This window comes from Rosa rugosa, chromosome 7 (genome assembly GCF_958449725.1).
Source record: "Rosa rugosa chromosome 7, drRosRugo1.1, whole genome shotgun sequence".
Lineage (NCBI taxonomy): Eukaryota > Viridiplantae > Streptophyta > Magnoliopsida > Rosales > Rosaceae > Rosa > Rosa rugosa.
In genome coordinates this window covers 16389337-16410489 of record NC_084826.1, presented here as the reverse complement: position 1 = coordinate 16410489, position 21153 = coordinate 16389337, and the positions used below count along the sequence as shown (strand labels likewise).

Below are 21153 nucleotides of genomic sequence, written 5' to 3'. Positions count from 1 at the left end.
CTAAAAGTCGCCATGAGCTCTAAGAAAACATATGCATGCAATGCTAGAGTGCTGGCTTGCATGGATTGTTAAAGACAAAAGCAATACAAGATCATAGCATAGCAATGCTAGATCTTATTTTTTGTTAACAGAGGTAAAGCCTAATGCCAACGTTGAAGCTAATTTGGTACCAAAATTACCATAATTTTCATTAGTTTAGGTGACCACTCTTCTATCCGTTAGATTAGACAAATAATTGTGATTTTATGAAATTTACTTAACTTCACACAATGTAATTTTAGAGGAGCTGGATCCGTGTTGGTATGGTCATTGTAAATTTAGTTGAAAGTCACATGAGATGAATTCAAACAGAGGGCTCTTTAAGATAACGCTTAACTTTAACGAGGGTATACTGAAAAGTGTAAATTGATTGAGAGTCATTAGACTAATAGAGTTCGACATCCAAAAAAAAAAAAAAGACGGGATATATTTAGTAATTAATGTGATATGAGTATAGCGATGGTTAAGAGAATTATTATAGGCACTTTCTATGGTATGATGAACTTTTTTTAATGTGGTTAATAATGAAGGGAATGACGTAGTTGAGTAGTTAGGATAATTGACTTTGAAAGAAATATGATATTGTTGGAGTTGATTTGTACAGAGGCTGTTAGAATTGCTTGATTGGGTTGATCTCCTCTATTTATCCGTTCTGAGTTTTGGAACTGGGTTCAAAACTTCAAGAAACTTTGTAGCGTCTTCTCCTAAGCTCCCCCACAATAATGTTAATTGGCCTGCTGTGGTAGCATGCTTGTAATATGTAGGCAGAAACTCATACAGTTTTGATAGATGAACAAAAGTACATAAAAAGACTTGCAAGAAGGCATGCGGCGTGGGGGGCTAGAAGTGCATGAATTGTAGAAGATGAAATGCTTGCTGCGGTTAGAAGTTTGCTGTAGTGTAATCCACTGCGGTGAGGAAGGAATGGATTTTGGTGGTACGTAGCTGATGGATTTAAGGTCATTTAGAGCTTGAAACTGGTTTCAGATTGGAGGTTAGAAATGCTTGGCTTGTTCCTTGAGGCTTTCTTGTAAGATGTATTGTTTAGAGGTCCTGAGATTTATTACCTGGAGGTTGTATCCTCTATAGCTTGGAGGTCCTCCATTGCAAGAACAAGAAGTCTTAATTTATAGGCTAGAGGGAAGTGGAGTAAAAGTATAAGATCAAGGAAAAAAAACTGCAATGTTATGGTTAAAACCACATGACTAGGCATAGAACACAAGGCTTAATTAGAGTTGTTCCTTAAGTTTAGAATGTGCAATAAAGAATGTACCCTCTACGTACTATTGTGATGTAATCTTTATTGCAGTGTTGAAGACCACCACAATGATGTTAGTTTCAAGGCCATGTGAAGGGAAATATGGTGTGTGTTTAGGGAAGAAACTTAAGGTCTTTAGGGTTAAGTTCCTTACCAAAGCAAGGATGAAAAGATTGATGATTCTCATAATCTTGGTGTAGAATAAGATAGCTACTGCATGATAAAATAAAGTATTGTATGACATTTGTGTTGTTGGAAATACTTTTGGGTAGATGATTGTGTTTAAGCTTATGAGTTTGGACTCTCTCATTTTTGCATTCCCATGTAAAGATTTCGATTGTCGGACCTGAATTTTGGTCCCAAGTCCAAAACCACCGACAATAGAAAATCAAGAATGAGCCTCACGTACTTCCGTAGCCTTCCACACCACAACCAATCATGTAAGCCCCAAGAGTATGATAGTAGTAAGACAATCAAAAATGAATTACATGATTGAATATTCCTTCTAGCACAATGGGCTTTAAGTCATTGAAGCCCATAATTTGTCTTTTTGGATATTACTCGTTTTATTATTTTCGTATAGTATATTGAATACCTCTTAAGCATGCAATGTGATTTTTTGGGTATCAACAGATATTCACACACTCTTAAATATTAAATCCCAGTATCATCTTGCATGACGATGTAATATTCAGATTCAAAATTAAATCGAAAACCGATGTCGTATTACTCTTAAATTTTGAAACCTCATCACTCAAAAAAGCCGCTACATAATTGAAGGGGCGGCATAGCATGGCTTTTCCGCATCTTGGTGGCCCATTGTAAAAGGGTAGACAACAACATTGTTTAGGTCATGGTTTTGACTTCTTGTAATTAGTAATGGCTTCGAATTTATCAAAGTGAAGGTTAGCCCATGGGTTAGAGTTTTCAACCATGGTGACGAAGTCTATGGCGTAATAGAGGATGCCGTTGCCAGTCCTCGATTCGTTGATATCCTCTATGGTGCCATAGAAGATATCAACTAATCGAGGACCCTCTATTACAAGTTTTCAACCATGGTGCCGAAGTCTATGGCTTATTTGAATTTTGAAATGGGATTTGGGACAGGGATAATATTTTGATCTCCATCCCCCTACCTACCCAATAAGAATTACAATATGGGTATTGTTACCCTACTAATTACTTTGTTCACCCTACATTCTCTTCTCACCCTACATATATTTTGGTAATTTCAAGTCTACTTAGTTCACCCATTTACAGTACCCAAAATACCATTTTTCAATGTAAAATTTAACTCGAATTCTTTTTCTATTTGGCTTCCTCCGCATCTCAAATTCTTTTTTTGTTAGCATAACATGAGAATAATTGAAGATGATGAATGCTAAGAAAGAAAGAGTTAGGGTTTAACGATGAATGAAGAGATTAAAAATGGAGTTTAAGTACATGTTCTGTAGGGTGTAAACCATGTTATAGGATAAATATATTGTAATTTATTGTTATTTTATATTATGGTATTTTAGTTTTTCAATAAATCAGAAACTTGTAGGATGAAGAAAGTAATTAGTATGGTGGCAATAGCCGCCGTACCCTAAGAATGCGGAGGTTGATTCTCAGCCATTAGATTAGTTAAATGAAATTGAACGGCTCAGGTAGAGTCAATTCAAGTCCAGACTGTCAGAGTGTAAGAGACCATTCCCAAGTACCAACATTTAATTTTCACAAATCATCTCGAAATTACTCATAGAGAGATGAGAATGGATAACTAGAAAACTATCTGAATTGAAATTTTCTACTTCAAAACTGTAAGGCCAGTCATCTCTCTTTCCATCCATGAAGAGTATGGCTTATACTCAATCTCATGCCGAGGGGAAAAAAAAAATCCATTCCTATATTTCAGTTTGGCAGATGACTGAAGATGAAGAACTAGGTTCAGTATATTCATTTGAAATAAAAAGAAAGAAAGAAACAAAAAGGGCAAGAGAGTGATTCAAAATCTGAATCCGACCCAGCGAAAGCTAAGCCATAGTTTTGGAACATTCAAAGCCAACCAATTAAGAGACGAATTGGTCCCAGGGGAAACAAATTTGAATACCTGTTCGGAATTGAAACAAGAAAAAAAAAAATCCAATTCCATATCTTTGATTTCTCCTTCTGAAATCGTCGCTTGACTTTGAATCTGAAGAGATGAGACAGATGATCGAGTTGGGGACTGAGTAGACACGTGGTTCTCAACGCACATGGGTTTTTCATGTGAGCCATTAAATTTCATTTAACCAATCTAACGGCTGAGAATCAACCATCCGCATTTTTTTTGCTTTTGCGGACATCCTCTTCAGATCTTTGCTCTGTATATATGTGTATGTATATATATATTCTAATATAAATTATCAATAAATATTTATGTAAATCTCTTTTTTTTTTGTCAACCTTTTGATACTCCAAATAAATTTGTTCAAGAAGAAAGATTCTTTTAATAAAAATATTATTATGAAAATGTTTGATTTTATCTTCATACTTTTACAATCCATAATTATTTCTATGAATTTTTATATAATAAATCAGTAAGATTGTTAATAAATAAATATAATACAAAGAAACAAGTTTTTTTTGAACCTGTATCTTCAAGTAACATGATAGTGATAGCATAAATTTAACAATTTCACACTTCTTCAAGTACCAAGAACTCATAGGAGTTAACGGGGATTGAGGCAGGTATGGGGACTTAATCCCGAATGAGAATGCGGACGAGGACGGGCAATCTCCAATATCTTATTAAGGAGATTGAGGTGGATACAGGGATGGAAAATGAAGTCGGACATGTGGATGGTATTTTAATTCCCACACCCTACCCTCCCACTGCCATGCCTACTGTTACATTAGAAAAAGTACCAGATTACCAGATCATCTCATATCACACTAAAAAATAGGATCCAAGCCTAACTAAGTTGCAGGGGATGAAAAAGTTGAAGAAAATAATTTAGCATATAAATGTTCGGTTCATCATATGAATAAATCGTTTGCGAAGGTACATCACTGGTCAACCATACTTGTTAAAAAAAAAAAAAAAATCAAAAATGGCTCCCTTATATGGAAAAAAGAAATAAAAACAAATATTAAAAAAAAAGAAGCCTATATATAGATCGAACACATTTTACTAGTGTTTATCAAAACACATTTCACGATTGTTGATGGCAAAATGTTAATTAAATTAGCTACTCTATTTCTTTCTCTCACACTTGGTACTTTCGAATTTTTCACCACCCGATTTTGTAGGAACCTTCAACTTGCACTCATATTTGAGTTTGTTTTTAACCTTGAAACTCCAAACAGTATCGCCCTTTCTCTTGGCCTCAAGCTTTAAAACAATATCGACAAACTTAAGGTTCTTCACCTTTGAAGCGTCAACATTACCAGACATCTGTTTCATCCCCTTGTACGATGGTTTGAGTTCCTTCTTGTCGACCTTAATTATCTCAAACGGGGCCAAATCAACCTTACCCAATTCCACATCCTTGTAAACAGGAGTAGTTTCAAACTCTTCCCACTTTATTTTAGTATTAGCTCTCAACTTATTCTCAACAGTTATAGTCAAGGCTAGATCGTAATCGAGGGTCTTGTTGGGCGTCATGGAAAACGTGTTCAGCACGCCGTCGGACACCGTGTACTCCAGTCCCAAATCCATTTTGTTCATCTCCTTACGCAGCCAAAGAACCATTCCAAGCATGGCAACAGCAGTTACCACCAGAGGGATGACGCAACAAAAGAGGCACAGCTTCCCAAACATGTCTGGTTGATATGGATTTAGTGCACCTAGGAGATTTCTCTTTTCTTCTGCTTCAAGGCAGAGGCAGAACCAGCCCTAGAACCTTTGGCCTTGGTGTAGATGAAGAATCTCTAACCACCAAGACAAAAGAGGGCTGGTACCAGAGAGGCCAAAACGTCAAAAGCTGTAGAAAAATTGCTAAGGGTAAGTACAATTAAATGGGGTATATGTAGGCCAAACTCACGTACAGACGGGACCTTTTTGGTACATTGATAGACGTATAATTAGCGTATTCATTAATTCTTAATTTAGTTTATCTAATCTTAAAACTGCAGATTTTCAGGTTGACCACACGACTTGGTCTTGAACTTTTTACGACCACCTAACTTTCCTTTGTGGAAACTTACTGTAGCCTTTTCTCCATGGAACGGATTGAGAAATTATTAGATAGTCCCGGACTATAGTACATGTGGTGGTCCGGATTGATGTTAGTGGCCCATACTATTTGAGTTTGTTTCTTATTAGTCTTTTAATTTAATTTATCTTTTATTTTTTCACCCCTTGTATGGTCCTCACGAAATTCAAATGGATGTTATTGGCTTGGACCACTACATGGCAGTGCCACGTGGTAGTCCGGGACCACAAAATAATTCCCCTGAGTTTGTTTCTTATTGGTCTTTTAATTTAATTTATCTTTTATTTTTTCACCCCTTGCATGGTCCTCACGAAATTCAAATGGATGTTATTGGCTTTGATCACTACATGGCAGTGCCACGTGGTAGTCCGGGACCACAAAATAATTCCCCGAATGGATTAAGACGGAAGATTTCATGACCTTTGATCCTATGTGGCGTGTCATGTCAAGCACACATAATTAATTGTTTGCTATATTCTGATCTTCCATAATCCATGGTGTTGGCTTCGGATAATATCCTAAGCTTCACACTCACAAAACAGATTAGACGAGCAGAAAGGGAAATAGGCCGGTCGTGCTATGATGTGAAAATTTCAAGCTTGCATCAACCCAACCATTTCCAGGTTCAATTGGACTCCCGTATGTAACGCACCATTTTTCAGATATAGAAACTGAAGAAAAGGATCGGTGTATAACACCATAGTACGTTAAAGAATTTCCGAAACAGTAACAAGAACTATACTAGTGACACTCAGATCACTAGTATAGTTAATATTGGGTGAATAATTATCGGTTGCCTCAGCGTACTGGCCTGGCTTCGCCAAAGAATGTCGAGTGTATGATGAAAAGCTCACGACTGTTGGAAACCACTTCAAGCAAAAAGCTTAGGTAAAAATTTACAAAATTCAAAACATACCACTATTATGTCTAGTCTAAGAATTAATACAAACTCGCATTCCTAATTTAATGCTAGCTCAACTTGGTTTTACACATCTTGAACTACTATTCTCGATGCACATTTCCATAGTCATATCGTCTTAGAACACGTACAGTTGAAGGAATTTATCAGCACTGTGCTGAGCTTCCATAGTTGCATCCACTGGTGGGGGAACTTCAATTCATCATCTATTCCTCAATGACCTGAACCAAAGATCATTGCTCAGGTATAGGAAAATATATCTCCAAAAAGAAATTCAAATATCCATTTAGTTAGATAGAAACTCGGTGTACAAAATATGCTTACATTTTACTTGACATTCATGATTTGCATCACACAGCACAACTGTGACTCCTCTTCAGCATCCACAGCTTCTCCATAGCTTTCTGGGCCCTGCTCTGAACTCTTTTTCTCATTTCCTCACAGTACTGCCAAAATTGAACAAGTTGATTCAGATTAACAATTACATGCTTCTTTTTATTTCATTTGTAGCTATACTGGAACCAAATACATCTGCATTGAAAGGCCACGTACGGCAGTTGGCTTGAGGTTTACCATATTAGGATACATTATGTGATTTCATCTATTACAAAAACTATACCTGTTGCCTTCGTTTCATCTCCAGCTCAGCCTGTTCAAGTTGACACAATCAGTAATGTCTTAGCACTTGCAAAGTTACAAGCAATATGAGAGATGTTTCTGATGTGATAATTACCAGTGCCTGTTTAAGGTTTGCATTCTCTTCTCTTAATTGGTTAAGTTCTGCCTCCAATTCAACAGTATATGCCTTTAAAAGCAAAAGAAACACGTTCATAAAAGATTATTTTGATGATTATTAGTAGCTAATTTGAAGCAGAATAAATAATTAATCACAGAATGACTTTTTAAGGAATGACGTACCTGTTTCCTGGCTCTAGACCTTGCAGCAGACTCTCTATTCTTAATCATCCTTCTCTGCCTCCTCTCCACCACCTTCTCCACTGGACCATCTATAATCCTCTTTCTTCCCCTCAGTGCACCCATATCCATAGCATATTGACCGCCTGAGTTCTCAATCTGACTCGCACACATCCCATCTGATGACACTGGACTCACAGGAGTAGCCGTCCCGATTGGCTGCGTCGGGGCATAACCACCGCCACCATTGATCACTCTCCCTCCAAAACAAACTGCCTGTGGCGGTGGTGGGGGATATGCCCCATTCCTCTTGCCATTTGTAACATACCCAGATGACTCTCCGACCGGGGTGCCACCTTGAGGGATAGTTTGGTAATTGGGCAGAACAGGAGTAGTACTAGTGCTAGCACCAGCATTTGCACCCATTCCCATCACAAAACTTTGTCCCACTATGCCATACTGCTGTGGTTGCTGTTGGGGTTGAGGAGGGAGGGGCACCACTGACATTGAATCTGGTTCCCGAACGACCCCTGCTTTTACTAAAAAATCCTCCAGTGTCATCTCCCCAAATGTGGGCTGGCGAGGAACATACTCGGAATTCTGAGCACCATCATTGCTACTGTTGTGGTTACTGTTCTGTTGCTGAGCTTGTGCTTTCTGCTCTTTGTGTATTTCAGACCAAACTTCGTCCACCGTCTTCCTGCACAATGGTGCAGGAAACGTGAGTGAACCCTGACGTGCCAAGCTTGGTTGCTTGGCTATCACACCTTTTTTTTCAATAGTGACCTCGCTTAAAGCGGGGTGCTGGACATTGTTGTTGCTTATGTTGTTGATGTGGTTGGGATTGAGGTTATTACTGTTGTTGTGGTGGGTGGAGTTGATGGCTTGATTTTCTTCAGCAGTCCAAATGCTGTTGAGGAACTCGTCCATGTTCATAGACCCGAAATTCTTGCCGTTCTCAGAGAGGGTGTGCTGGAACTCGTCGAGAGTGAGAGAGTAGATGGAAGATTGTCTTCCTAAGGACGTGAATAGTTGGTTGTTCTTGGCATGTTGGTCAGACTGCAATGGCAATTCCTCTTTGCAGTGGGACATCATTTCAGACTCTGAGACACCGCCCATTGTTGTGTTTGTCATATGTGGTTTTTCGGAATTCTGATAGGGCTGATGATCAAGAGGTTTACTGGAAGCAGAAGAGCGCAAGGACTATGCAGTGCTTGTGGGTGTTGCAAGGAATAGATATATTACATATAATCTTCAGGATGATCACTATCCGTTTGAAGAGAAATGACAACAGTGTACGCTCCATTCATAAAGAGAGAGCTGTGCGAGGCTCAGACCCGATGCCTTGAGTTTGTGCTGCACGTGATCGAGTTGCTTCACTGTTATTCCCACTGATCTATTAGTTTCTACAAACATATAACTGTCCATAACCGAAACAAAAACACAAAATTTCATCCTTCAATCAATTAGAAGAAAATTACTTAAAACAAAAACAATGAAAACAAATAATAGCTAAATCAAGATGAACACAAAGAGCCTAGAGTTTCTGGATCATTGTTCAGGTAGTGCTAGCACTATAAGGACTAACCGTGCCGGTGGTATGCCGAGTCTTACTGAACCGGCCGGCAATGCCAACTTACCAATTTAGCCTTTGGAATACAAAATACAGGTTGCTGAATTCACATACCATCAAAATAATCATGTTATGCAAATCTTCTGATCACCGACACTAGCTTGTTGAGATTTAACCTAGGAGTAATCAGAGATTTTCTCAAAAAATAAGCAGGAGAGATTCACGTGCCTATAAAGGGTAAGGGTCCATATTGAAAGAATAATGACAAGATACAATTAATTATACACTCCCAAAATAGGAAATTGGAACAAAATGTAGCCAAAAGCATAGAGAATCTTTCCTGTTTCAATATAGCACTTCACACTAAAATTTCTCTTTCAACTATTATACACCACAAAGAAAAAGTCACCATAAATCAAATAAATCAGGAATACGAAAATCTTTCAACAATTAGCTAGCTTAACCAATAAGTAATAACATCAATTAATTAATCATTCTGCATGAGAACTGCAACTAACCCAAGTTTAAAAGTTGGGTTTAGTTGCAATTCATCAACATGTAAGTTACTTACGAAGAAGTCTCAGATCTCAACAACATTTTAATGCAAACATGCCGGCAAAGATTCCTAAAAAAGAAGAATGAAACAGATTGATCCAGACAAACAAAACGTACCCTTATTGCAGAAGGCAAATTAAATGCACGCCGTAAATTTGTAAAAGCTCAGGTTCAGTAAGGTGAACGAAATGATACCAGCAGGTTCCTCAGCAACTTGAATCTGAGCTCAAAATATCAGAAATTCAATATTCGTGGACGGTGTTTTGAGTCTTGGGGCAGATCTATAAAATGAAGTATACTGTACTGCTTCTTCAAGCTTTGGTATAAATAGAAGCAGCAGTGCAATAGTAGCAGATTTTAAGGGGTAGAGGGGCTTAGTTATTTATTTTTATTTTTTTAGTTAATAGTAGCTAAGGTAGGAGAGAAAGCAAAGAGAGTGGAGAGGAGCAAGTTCATGACCACAGCTAGGTTTTCCGGCGAAGAGTGGGGCCACAGTGGTGTGCAAGTCAAATCCATCAATCTAAAGTTTCCTCTAAAAAATCGAAGCCTCAGTCCGCTATTCTGTACACTGCTTGGAGACCTTGACACCTGTTGGACATGTGGCTTCTGTAGGAGGGTTAGGGTTTTAGCTATCAACACGTGTTCTGCCCTCTGCTAGGAAATAATATATTTCATCTTCAGGTCATTTTTGGAAGGTTTCCTCGTAGACCTAGATAACTCAAATGTGATGCAATCGTAATGGCCTTCCTTAACCAAAAGATGATAAAGTCTAATGGAATTATTTCTTCGCTTGTATCTCATCTCGTTTTATGATTAAGATTACAACATTACTCGTTTTAAGGTTTTAAATCTTGATATCCGTATATATCAGTGTAATTAATCTGTTATTCCAATGTATCAAAGGAAGACACAGTTAAATGTTAGTGGATATTTATATTTATATGCTAATTTTGATGACTTTTTATAGATCATCCAAATAAGATAAATAACACAAATCTTACAAAACAATTCAATTGTATAAATATATATATATATATATATATATATATATATATATATATATATTTTTTTTTTTTTGAAATAATTGTTTTAAATATATTTAGAACCTTCCAGTTGAGTTCATCATACAGTCATACACAAATCAACATATATAACTAGAAGTTTCTACATCTATTTGTACGCATATAGATCAATGAAGACTTAATTTCAAATATCTATTCTCTGTTTAACGATCCTTTCTCACTTAGTTTGCTGAGAGTTTAATGGCCGGATGACTTCGTTTCATGGCGCTAGTAAGTATTTTACGTATTAATGAATTTAAGGGTTGATCTTGACCTAATCGTAAACAAGAAGTTCCTTCTTTTTCAAGAGAAGATGTACGTTTCAGGCCGTCAGGGCATCTCCGCACATGCGCTTCCCTTCCAAGTTTCTTCTAAATGACGAAGTTGGCCTTCAGCTTGTAGTTCACAATTCTCGAGGAGTTGTAGCAGACACATGTTGGTGCTGCACCACCTATATTTCATACCTTGTACGGATTCGTATACGGTATATTAATATATCTATATATTAAGTAGATTAGTTTTATTTAGATATTTTATGTATTGATAAACTAATTTAGAACTACTCTAATTCTGTATCTTTGTTAATTCCTTCTATATTGAACATAATTAATTTTTTTTGAGAGAAGGGCGTCAAGCAATTAATAACCAAAAATAGGTAATTACAAAGTCATGACCTGCCTGCAAGGGCCATGTCAATATCAAGCCATAATAGGCTACCATATAGCAATCTAAATGTAATTACCCTAGGAATAAGCGCTAGTAACCAAAGTAACCAAGACAATATTAGGGGTATAGAACTATAGAAGAAACCCGTCCTAACAAATTCAGATAGTAACTAGGACCACCACCCTGCGTAGAGGGGGTTTCCTCGGGATCCCAAATACAAGCCCAAAAGTGACAAGGCCTAAGAACCTTAGCCAAAAGGCCAAACATAAGCAAATCTCGAGCCCACACAATAGGGACCTAGGGCCAACAGAAATTGCTTTGGACACCCAAACATGCTGCAATCCGCCACCACCATCTCGGCCACATTGGAAGAAGAAATCAGTTGTCAAAACCTGCCTTGAATCCACCCCACTCAACCATCGCAGATCTAGATGGTGTCGATGAATCTGTCGCTGACGACCCACCGCAGACCACCACATTGTACAGCCAACAAATCGCCCAGCGACGACTCATGGAAGTCGATCTGAGAAACAATCCGAAAGCCTCTGTAGAGACCGATTCAGAACCCTAGGCCGGTCCAAAACTTGACAGAAAAACCTGATAGTGCTCCGAGCACGAAGTGGACGCCAGGCTACAACTAGATGACACCACAGGAATCGGGATCCCAAAATTGATTTGGATCCACCAATCCACTGAGGAGCTGCATCCTCCCTTTGAGGTCTGCCGGAGAACGAGCAGTACCACGCTGATCATTAGTGATTGAATCTCATTGACAAAACGACGAGATTCAGAAGCAACAACCAAGAGGTTGGACGGAGGGGATCCATGAATTCAGAAAACTCGCTAGCCAAGCACCACGAGCACCTCATTATTTAGGAATTAAATCCCTAGAGTTGGCCGCTGCAGAAATGAGGGGCGAGAGCTCTCATTATCTAGGAATTAAATCTACTTAATACATTAGTAAGTCAATGTACAAGTGCCTTAAATCTACTTAATATATATATATATATATATATATAGAGGGCCTTTCCACTAAGAGATCCATTTTTTTGGTCTTTTATAGGAATATGACATTAGACCAACTTTTCAATCACATTTCGGCATCTCAACCGTTCAGTTTTTAGGTCCTAATGTGTAAATCATTTCTACAAATTTTCAGCCAAATCGGTGATCGTTAAGGTATCAAACAAGATTAAATCAATGGATAAACCAAATCTATCAAACTTGAACCGTTCATACTTATAATCTTAAATAGCCATTTTGAATGCCTTAACGATAATCAATTTGGCTGAAAATTTGCAGAAGTGATCTACACATTAGGACCTAAAAACCTAAAAACTAAATGGTTGAGATGCCAAAATATGATCGAAAAGTTGGTCTAATGTCATATCCCTATAAAAGACAAAAAAATGAATCCCTCACTAGAAGGGCCTATATATATGTCGGTGAGTTGTGACATGTTAGTAAGTTATAAATCTAATATTGTAAGGGTCATGAGTTCGATTTTCACTAACATATGTAAGGGTGGAGTGAGCTAAAGATTTTAAATATAAATATATATATATCACAAATTTTTTATCTATAATCCTGTAATTGAAGAAAGAATGAGTTTTCAATGATGGTGGTCCTCATGGGTACTCATTTGCCACAAATTACTAGGGCTTTGTGTACCTATATTTTCTAAACCTAAAAGCAAAACTTGTTGCCCTAATTGGCTAATGGGAATGGCAACAGATCGATTCCTCAGATGCAAAGTCAACCATAGCAAATTAAAGCCTCCACCTCCTCACACGTTTCAAAAAAAAAAAAAAAAAAATCCTCACCTCAGTGACCTCACCCACTCGGTCGAATCAACGACTAAGAAGCCACAATGTTTTTGTTTTTCTTTCTTAATAATGTTGATAATAACTTACTCATCAGGGAAGTCTTTTTAATAAGGACCACTAAAATGAGGATTAATTAATGACTTTTTTGTTAGACCTACTTTTTAATCACATTTCCGCAAATCAACCGTTAGATGTTTACATATTTATGTGTAAAGGGTGGTTCTAGTTCGACCTCTAAATTTGATATTTGGACCTCTCCTACTTATTAAATCTCCAATTCACTTTTTTGAATACTTAAAAAGCTAAGTACACCTCCTTAATTTTATCAAAACACCCTTGAACAATTAAATATATTTTCAACAATTTGTTGTTTTTTTTCCTTAATCTCTATCAATTCAACCACTAAAAATTTTGTGAAGGGAGCTGCCTACATTTTTTGTGTACTTTCAATGACGGAACTAGAAAGTGATTTTTGGAGGGGCCGAACAAGTAGACAATTATAAAGATTTTTCTTTTAATTCGGATCGTAGTTTTTTTTTTTTGTAATATGGGTTGTAGAAAAGACTTTGGTTCTCAAATAAATTAGTAATAGTTACACCAAAATATTCAATAAATTTACTTGTTTAAGGAAAATACAAATCAGATTGTTTTGAATTTACTTTAGTATTAAATGATAAGGCCATATATAGAAATTAGTTATTTTTATTTAATTATTTTAGGTAAATTATAAAGTTATATAAGTAATATAAGGAAATTATTCTCAAAAAAAAAAAAAAGTAATATAAGGAAATTCTAAAAAAAATTGAATGTTATATTAATGCGATTGTCTAAAAGAAAATTTAGGCACAGTTTGAGATTGATTTTGGAGCTGCTTTTGGGACCAAAAGTGCTTTTACAATTTAGTTGGGATGTTTGGTAAAACCTCTACAATCAGCTTCCGGATGGAAGCGCTTCCTTCAACTGCGGAAATCAAGAAGCTCAATTTTGTAGCTTTGGAAATCTGCTTCTGCGGGAATCAAGTTGAAGACGCGGAAGAGTTAATGAAATTTCCAATATTGGCGAAATTGTCCTCCTGGTTTTCTTGTTTATCCTTCGCTCTCTCACTGCTTCTTCTTCTTCTCTGACTGGCAAGGAGCCAACCCATATCGTCAAAGGTATGCCCCTCATCCTCCAGATCCAGGTGCAAAATTAAAAGCCAGATGAATCATTCTTCTTCAAGAGAGCAACATCCCACAATTTTGAAGAGGTAAAACATCTGACCCATAATCTCAAACGCTCAAAATCAATCCCATCTCCATATCTCAAGAGCTCATCAACATTGAATTGAAACCCAGAAAAAGCATCTCAAAATTCCCAGAAAAGAAACTCAGATGTGTAATTGAATTATAGAAACCTTCAGCTACGAACCCCAATTTATCTAGCGTCTCATTTCCATGGGAATTGAAAATTCTGGAGTCTTTCTTACGGAGCTATTGATGAAAGAAATATTAGCATCAGGAATACCTGAGTGCTGAGTCTGGTCAGATTCCGGAGGAGGCTGGGGCGGTCCCGATTTGGCGGCGAGGCAATGGCCGGGATTGCGAGGAAGAGAACCCGATGACCGGCGACGATGAAGCGGGAAGGGATTGGTGGAAGTAGGAAGAGGAAGAGGAGGAGGGGTGAAGTGATGACGGGTGAAGGAGAGTTTTTTTTTTTTTGATAATGGGTGAAGGAGAGTTTGAGGAAGAGAGTAGATGATGGTCTTCTCATTCTTTTTTTTTACTATTCGTGTCTTGTTTTTAAGCTTATTTGTTGTTGGTTTTTTTCTTTTGGTAATAAGGTAATTCATTTGTTGTTTCTTTGGGCTGGTCCTTAATGAGATATCCATTCCAAAAAAACAAAAGGAAAAATCAATATCGGATAAAAAAAAAAGGAAAAATAAATAGAAAATATAAAAAGAATTAGATGAACATAATTTTTTTTTCAACATTTATGTCATTTTTAGTAATTATAAACCGTCACAGCACTTTTTATTCACAATTTACCAAACACTTTGAAATTGCTTTTCGTTCTCACAGCACTTTCAAAAACAGTTTACCAAACACTCAGCTGCTTCCGGTCACAGCAAAATCAGAAGTGCTTCCTCTTACAACAAATTTAAAAGTGCTTCCGCTCACAGCACAACAATCCCAAACTAAGCCTTAATGTTATATTAATGAGGGAGGTAAGAAGAGTATTTGTTTTTGTTTTTCCCTCTCTTTGTCCTTATTTGTCTTTTTATATGAGTTAACAAAGTCTATTGATAATTGAAAAAAGATGGAGGTCCAAATATTAAATTTGGAGGTCCAACTAGAACCACCCATGTGTAAATTATTTATGCAATTTTTTTAACTAAATTGAAAATAGTTAAGGCATTCATAATCGTGATTTATCAGTTATGACTATGAATAGTTCATGTTTGACAGATTTGGTTTGTCCATTGATTTGATCTAGTTCGGTACCTTAACAATTAACAATTTGGAAGAACATTTCAGAAGTGATTTACTCATGCATATATAAACATCTAACGGTTGATTTGCCGTAATATAATCGAATAATGGGTCTCCCAAACCGTTGGTTAGAAAGTCCTCAACTAGTCCTCATTTTAGTGGTTTTCATTAAAATGACTCTCTACTGATGCTGAATATCCATGAGACAATCATTTTTTTTTCTCTCCGACTTGTTTGAAAAATTATTCTTCAAATTGAATTTTGCTCATCTTCAGGATAGTATGAATAGTCGGTTAGAAATTTTGCACGGTCTTTTGATTAGGTTATTATGGGAGCCTTCCTCTAAATTCAAATTGATGTTGATCGAACGTTTATTTGGAGAGGACTTTTCTTCTAATAATTTTTGTTTTATATCAGTCATTTTTGTTTTCTTCTAATAGTCACTATTCAAAATTACTGTCCCGTGGCTCGTGGGTACTCCTCAGACCTCAGTATGTTATTTTAAAGTGATAGAAAGAGATAGTCACTTTTCAAAATGACTATTAGAAGAAAACAAAAATGACTGATATAAAACACAAATTATTAGAAGAAAAACCCTCTCCAAATAAATGGTCGATCAATATCAATTTGAATTTAGAGGAAGGCTCTCATAATAACCTAATCAACAGACGGTGCAAAATTTCTAACTGACTATTCATACTATACCCAAGATGAGCAAATTCAATTTGAAGAGTAATTTTTTTTTTCTTTTTGTTCTTGATCAAATATTCTGTTAAAGACCATAACCCCAGCCTGGGTCTGAAGCCCAGACCTAATAAATCACATCAGTATACATCCTCCTAAACCCTATCTCTTTGAGCAAGCTGCCAGTGCAGACCTAAATTCATCAAAATCTGAGTTTGAGCCTCTAGACCCTAAACTCTAAACCCTATGTGCTGGTTCTAAATGGCGAGGGTGCCAGCTTAGAACCTAATGCAGCATGAGATCTCCTTGGTCATTATTTGCTGTCTCATTCTTCAAGTCCCCGTTATTTGATCACTTAATTCTCTCCCAGTAGCTTATCAGAAGTTGTTTCAAAAGGTCCTAATTTCCCCTAATCATAATACTACGTACTACAACATATATATAATTGATAACAATACTACTACGTACATGGGTACAAGAGGCTTCTCCTTTGTTTGGCTGGAGCCTCATCTCCATTCTGAATTCGATGGATCTGTTTGGCTCCAAAACCAGTATGGGTACAAACTATCTCTTTTGAGTGCGCGAGCGTGCCAGCACCGTGGGGTGCAGTCGTCGGGGAGTCCATTGACCTGACTTCTATACCTCGTCACAAGGTTCTTTTTTATGCCTTCCGGAAAATGACTTCTTGCCTTACGGATAAGGGCTTTGGTTGTGATCTCTTCGCGTCACCGAATCGATACTCAACATTGTAGGTTGAGCAGAGCAATCACTGGGAAGTTGAGAGAAAGCACGGGTTTGCTAAAGCGTATCTTTAGCTTCGTTGGGTTGCAAGGGCGTTACCCTTGCTTCGCTGGTTTGCAACTGGTTGCTGGTAGGTTTGCTCCGGAGAGGCTTTGATAATCTGTATGATTAGTTGATTGAAGAGTTGTTTTTGATTTGTCCTTGAAACCTAGTATTTATACCTAGGGTTTCGATTGTTCCTTGCCATAGAAGGATTATTGATTGAAGTTTCCTATTCAGTCTCCGCTACTTGACTCCAATAAGGGCTCGTTTTCCTTATGGATTTCGGAATGGGTGAAGCTGTAACCCAAACCTAAGTAGGCTTATTTTTTGGGCCGCAGGTATCAGCCCGCTACGCTAAATCCCCAAAGGGATCTTGCCAAAATTATTTTTGGGCTTAAACATTGCCCCCCAGGCCCCGAAATCAGGCCCGCGAAAATGTAACTGATTGAAGGGGACTTAAACGACACGCCTACTGATCGAAACGAGGTCATTAATGAAGGTCGGGTCCATTCGCTTTGCAAAACGTCTTTTCGTCGTATCGTTTCCCTAACAAAATCTCTTATTTAAATCCCGCAGCCACTTCAGACCTGTCACATCAGAAACCCTTCCAGTCTCCTAAACCCATAAAACTTCTTGTCCTATACACATCTTTACAGAAAACCCAGAAATGGCTCCCCCAAAGAAGATGACCATCGATCAGGAAGAAGAACTTAACGAGAAAGCCGCTCATACTTGGGGAACCAACGTAGGTGCCCGCTGTTTCATCCATACTAATGTCCAGAGGCCTCTGCTTCTCAGACTCCCAAACCAATATACCGGATTGGGTCCTTCATCGCGAGATTCCATCCCGGACGACGCTCTTGCCCTCTACGGCCTGCTCGTCCGACGACCCATTACGGTTCTCAGAAGAACACTTGGAGATTTCACTAGTTGGGGTGCGCAAAAACACAGAGCCGAAATAGGGCATTGGCCCTCCGCCATCAACGCGGCAGAGCTCGCATGGTATCACGAAGCGCGAGCGCGAGATCTGGCTCGCTGGAACGTGGCAGGTATTACCAGACTATCGATCTCTGCTTTTGTCTCCCGCGCGGTGGCAATCGTTCACCGCTGGCTGCCTTTCTTTGTTTCTGGAACACCGCCGCCAACACTTTTGATTTCTGATTCGGCTAAATGAGCATCACTCTGCTAGACATCCTCACTATTACTGGATTACCCATTGATGGCGAACCCTATCTGCATGGCCAATTCGACTCCGTCACATTCACTTCGACAATGGCTCAAGCCGGTCGCAGTTCTCATAGCGGCTCCTACCCGCAGTGGCTGACCCATTACCGGAAAAGCACAATGCGACCGGAGGAATTGCTTTCCTGGAGTACTGGCTCTGCAAATTCATCTTCTGCACCTCCGCGAACAAGCCCACTGGTCCTTGGACTTTTCTCGCAATGGCCCTCTACAACGGCCGCCGCGTAGGGCTCGGACAACCAGTGCTGGGTGCCCTCTACCGCACTCTATACCAAGCCACCATGCATCCTTTCGAGACTAGCATTTCATGCCCCTTTTGGATCCTCGACTTCTGGATTCAAATTTACTTTCCATTCTTCCGCCGCGACGATATTCCACTGTTACCACCGGCTGACGCCCTTCTTGGCCAATGGCTTTGTCGCGAGGCGAGGTACACATCTCCACCCTATTCTGAATGTTTCTCATATTTGTACCTCCTGCACGAGATGCTATACTGCGACTTAGTGCTCAATAGGAGATTCCCCTTTTTGCTTGAACATGGGTTCCTTCATGGGTATCCTAACTACAGTGATCGCGCGCGCTTGGCTTTTCGCCGCGCGATCTCCTGCTCAGATATTAGACTCGCCGCGGAAGAACTCAGTTATGAGCTTTACGCGCCCAACCATTTTTCTCGCCAACTTGGCCTAATTCAATTAGTGCCATTCTCCCTTTTTGATGCTTGGAACTACCACACCTCCTGGCGCCCGACTGGGCCTCCGCCAGCCCAGAGCATGCTCGCGCTGGTTGATCTCCCCAACTGGACCAATAAGATCACTCTCGTCGATGGGACCGCTGAAGATTATGAGCAATGGTGGAAAGAAGTCTCTGTTAATTGTTGGAGGCAGAGGGATGACGAGCTCTTCGCGACCCTCTTCCAAGACTTGAGGTACCCCTATGATGCTGATACTGAACTGCTTGCTCGCTTCCCTGAAGATGAGGCGCGATCTCCACTACCAGAACAGGCTCCGCGACCCGCGCGAGCCCCGCGTCCTGCTCAAGCTGGCATTGTAATCCACGAGCCCTCTCAAAAGGTAACTGTATGTTCTTCATTTTCTTCTGCTGCTTTTACCTCCACTCCTTTTCCCCTAACTCGAAAATTTAATGCAGCAGGGACGCATACCGCCTTCCCTCAGTCGCGCAGTGGATGTTTCTCCGGCCACTGGTCAGGCCGCTAAACAAAAAGCTGTAGCAACGGAGCCCGAAGTTGAAGACTCCTCTTCTGATGATGATGATGACCCACAAACTGTAAGGAATCTCTTTTAGAATCTAAATTTCGATATTTCCCTTCAAAGCCTAACCTGATTCTCTTCCAATCTTGACAGATTGCTGCCACCTTGGCCCGCAAACGCAGTCGCGTTGATCCCGGACTGATCCATGGGAAGAAGATGAACCACTTGCTTCTCGACTTGTACTTCATACTTAACGCGAGCACTGAATTTTTCATTCCATTATTATGCCTGAAACTACAATGTTCCTAACTTGCAGGTCCGTCGTAGGTCCTCACGGCCAACCGGTGAAGGGTCATCTACTGCTGGCGAAGGATCCTCTTCTCAAGCCCAAGCGCGGCCTGATTCAACCAATCCTCCACCTCCAATTAATACCGCGAGTGATTCGCAGCTGGCCCTGGTGCCAGTGCAGATTCTGGATGACAGCTCACCTGAAGCTGAGGAAAGGGCGCCACCAACAGATACATCTCGCGAGCAACCCACTGCATCCCTTGTCTCGGAACAAGTATCGCCTGATTCGGCCAATCCTCTCGAGATTGCCCAAAAACAAGTGGCAACCGATGCTCCTCACGAGTCGCCTGTTGGAGCGGTATGTTTCCTTGTAGCCATTTCCACTCTGATTCCCACCTTACTCTTTTACGTTCTAACACTTCTCCTTAGGGTCAAAATGTTGCTCCTAATGAGGAAGTAACTGTTGCTGCCGAGGAAATGGTTATCGAGAACCCTGCTGAACCGCATGGTCGAAACGCGGCTGACCAGGAACCTGCCCCCCCCATGCCCCCTGAGCCCTGTGCTAGAGGCAGTTCCTGTCGCGGAGCCTCTTGAGGCTCCTGTCGCTCCGCAAGCTCCACCATCTGCATTAGAACGGCTAGCTCGCGTGCTTGAAGTAGCCCCGCCTGGGGTTGTAGATGATGCCAGAGAAGGTCTCCGTCGTCTCCTGGGACCTGATATTCTAACACCCGGCGCGCCCGCGAGAGCTTTGGAGTATCTGAGGGTACTTCTTCGCGAATGAGCCATTACTGAAGCTCAGTTTATTGATATTGATCAGCTGCTGGAGGATCTCCCCCAATGGCTCAATGAGAAGGCGGCCGCGACCGTACAGGCTAGCCAAACCCAAGCACACTATCAGACCCTTGCCCAACCGACGGACACTTCACGCGATTTCTTGGGCGACCGGGCCAATCTCATCAGGGATTTGACGCTTGCGAGAAACCATCTCCGGTCCCAGATTCAGGATATTCAGGCCCAATTAACTGTTGTGACGGCCAGGCTTGCCCATGAGGAACCTCAACTGGAGCAACCCCTAGCCGCTTTCGAGACACTGTCTCAAGAACTGGCCCAAGCTCGCGTGGCAGCCCAACAGGCAGCCCAAGCTGCCGCTGATGCTAGCTTTCGCCTGGATGAACATTTCCTCCGCTTAACTTATGCAGGCCGAGGACTTTAGGCCTCTAGTATTAGGCCCATATTTTGTATGAACAATATTAATACTAATATTATTATTTATGGTTTAGTGAAATATTCAGCCCATATTACCTGGCCGAAATATTTTTCAGATTTACAGGCAGTTAAGCGTTCAACTTTGCCTTCATTGCATATTAAAACCGTTTGAAAAGATAACCTCGAAATGGAGCGGTTACCTCCTCGAAGAATGCTCCGCTTCCCACGCGTCTTCAATTTTCCTTCCTTTCCGAGATCATAGCATTCAATTCTATTGATATTCC

General features: G+C 39.8%; 2 protein-coding genes across 3 annotated transcripts; both read right to left on the bottom strand.

The window, feature by feature from the left end:
* Nucleotides 1–4514: 4514 nt before the first annotated feature.
* LOC133722917 (NDR1/HIN1-like protein 10) lies at nucleotides 4515–5081 on the bottom strand. Its single transcript, XM_062149769.1, has one exon. The coding sequence runs from the start codon at nucleotides 5079–5081 to the stop codon at nucleotides 4515–4517; it is 567 nt and encodes a 188-aa protein (XP_062005753.1).
* A 1185-nt stretch (nucleotides 5082–6266) lies between these two features.
* On the bottom strand, nucleotides 6267–9885 carry LOC133722378 (protein ABSCISIC ACID-INSENSITIVE 5). 2 transcript variants are annotated; one of them, XM_062149265.1, is made up of 6 exons: nucleotides 9555–9885; nucleotides 7313–8688; nucleotides 7128–7199; nucleotides 7014–7043; nucleotides 6719–6840; nucleotides 6267–6615 (listed from the first exon to the last, which is right to left on the bottom strand). In XM_062149265.1, exons 2-5 carry the CDS (start codon nucleotides 8441–8443, stop codon nucleotides 6745–6747), a joined length of 1329 nt encoding a protein of 442 aa, XP_062005249.1. In that variant the 5' UTR covers nucleotides 8444–8688; nucleotides 9555–9885; the 3' UTR covers nucleotides 6267–6615; nucleotides 6719–6744. The 2 variants fall into 2 exon arrangements, with proteins under 2 accessions (XP_062005249.1, XP_062005250.1); XM_062149266.1 differs by having other exon boundaries at nucleotides 7313–8665.
* Between the last annotated feature and the right edge of the window lie 11268 nt (nucleotides 9886–21153).

Bases quoted from the DNA above. Each gene is read 5' to 3' on its own strand.
- LOC133722917 (XM_062149769.1), bottom strand. From the start codon at position 5,081: ATGTTTGGGAAGCTGTGCCTCTTTTGTTGCGTCATCCCTCTGGTGGTA.
- LOC133722378 (XM_062149265.1), bottom strand. From the start codon at position 8,443: ATGACAAACACAACAATGGGCGGTGTCTCAGAGTCTGAAATGATGTCC. The intron at 7,200-7,312 runs GTACGTCATTCC...TTGCTTTTAAAG, and splicing joins GGTCTAGAGCCAGGAAACAG to GCATATACTGTTGAATTGGA. The intron at 6,841-7,013 runs GTATAGTTTTTG...CAATTTTGGCAG, and splicing joins AGATGAAACGAAGGCAACAG to TACTGTGAGGAAATGAGAAA.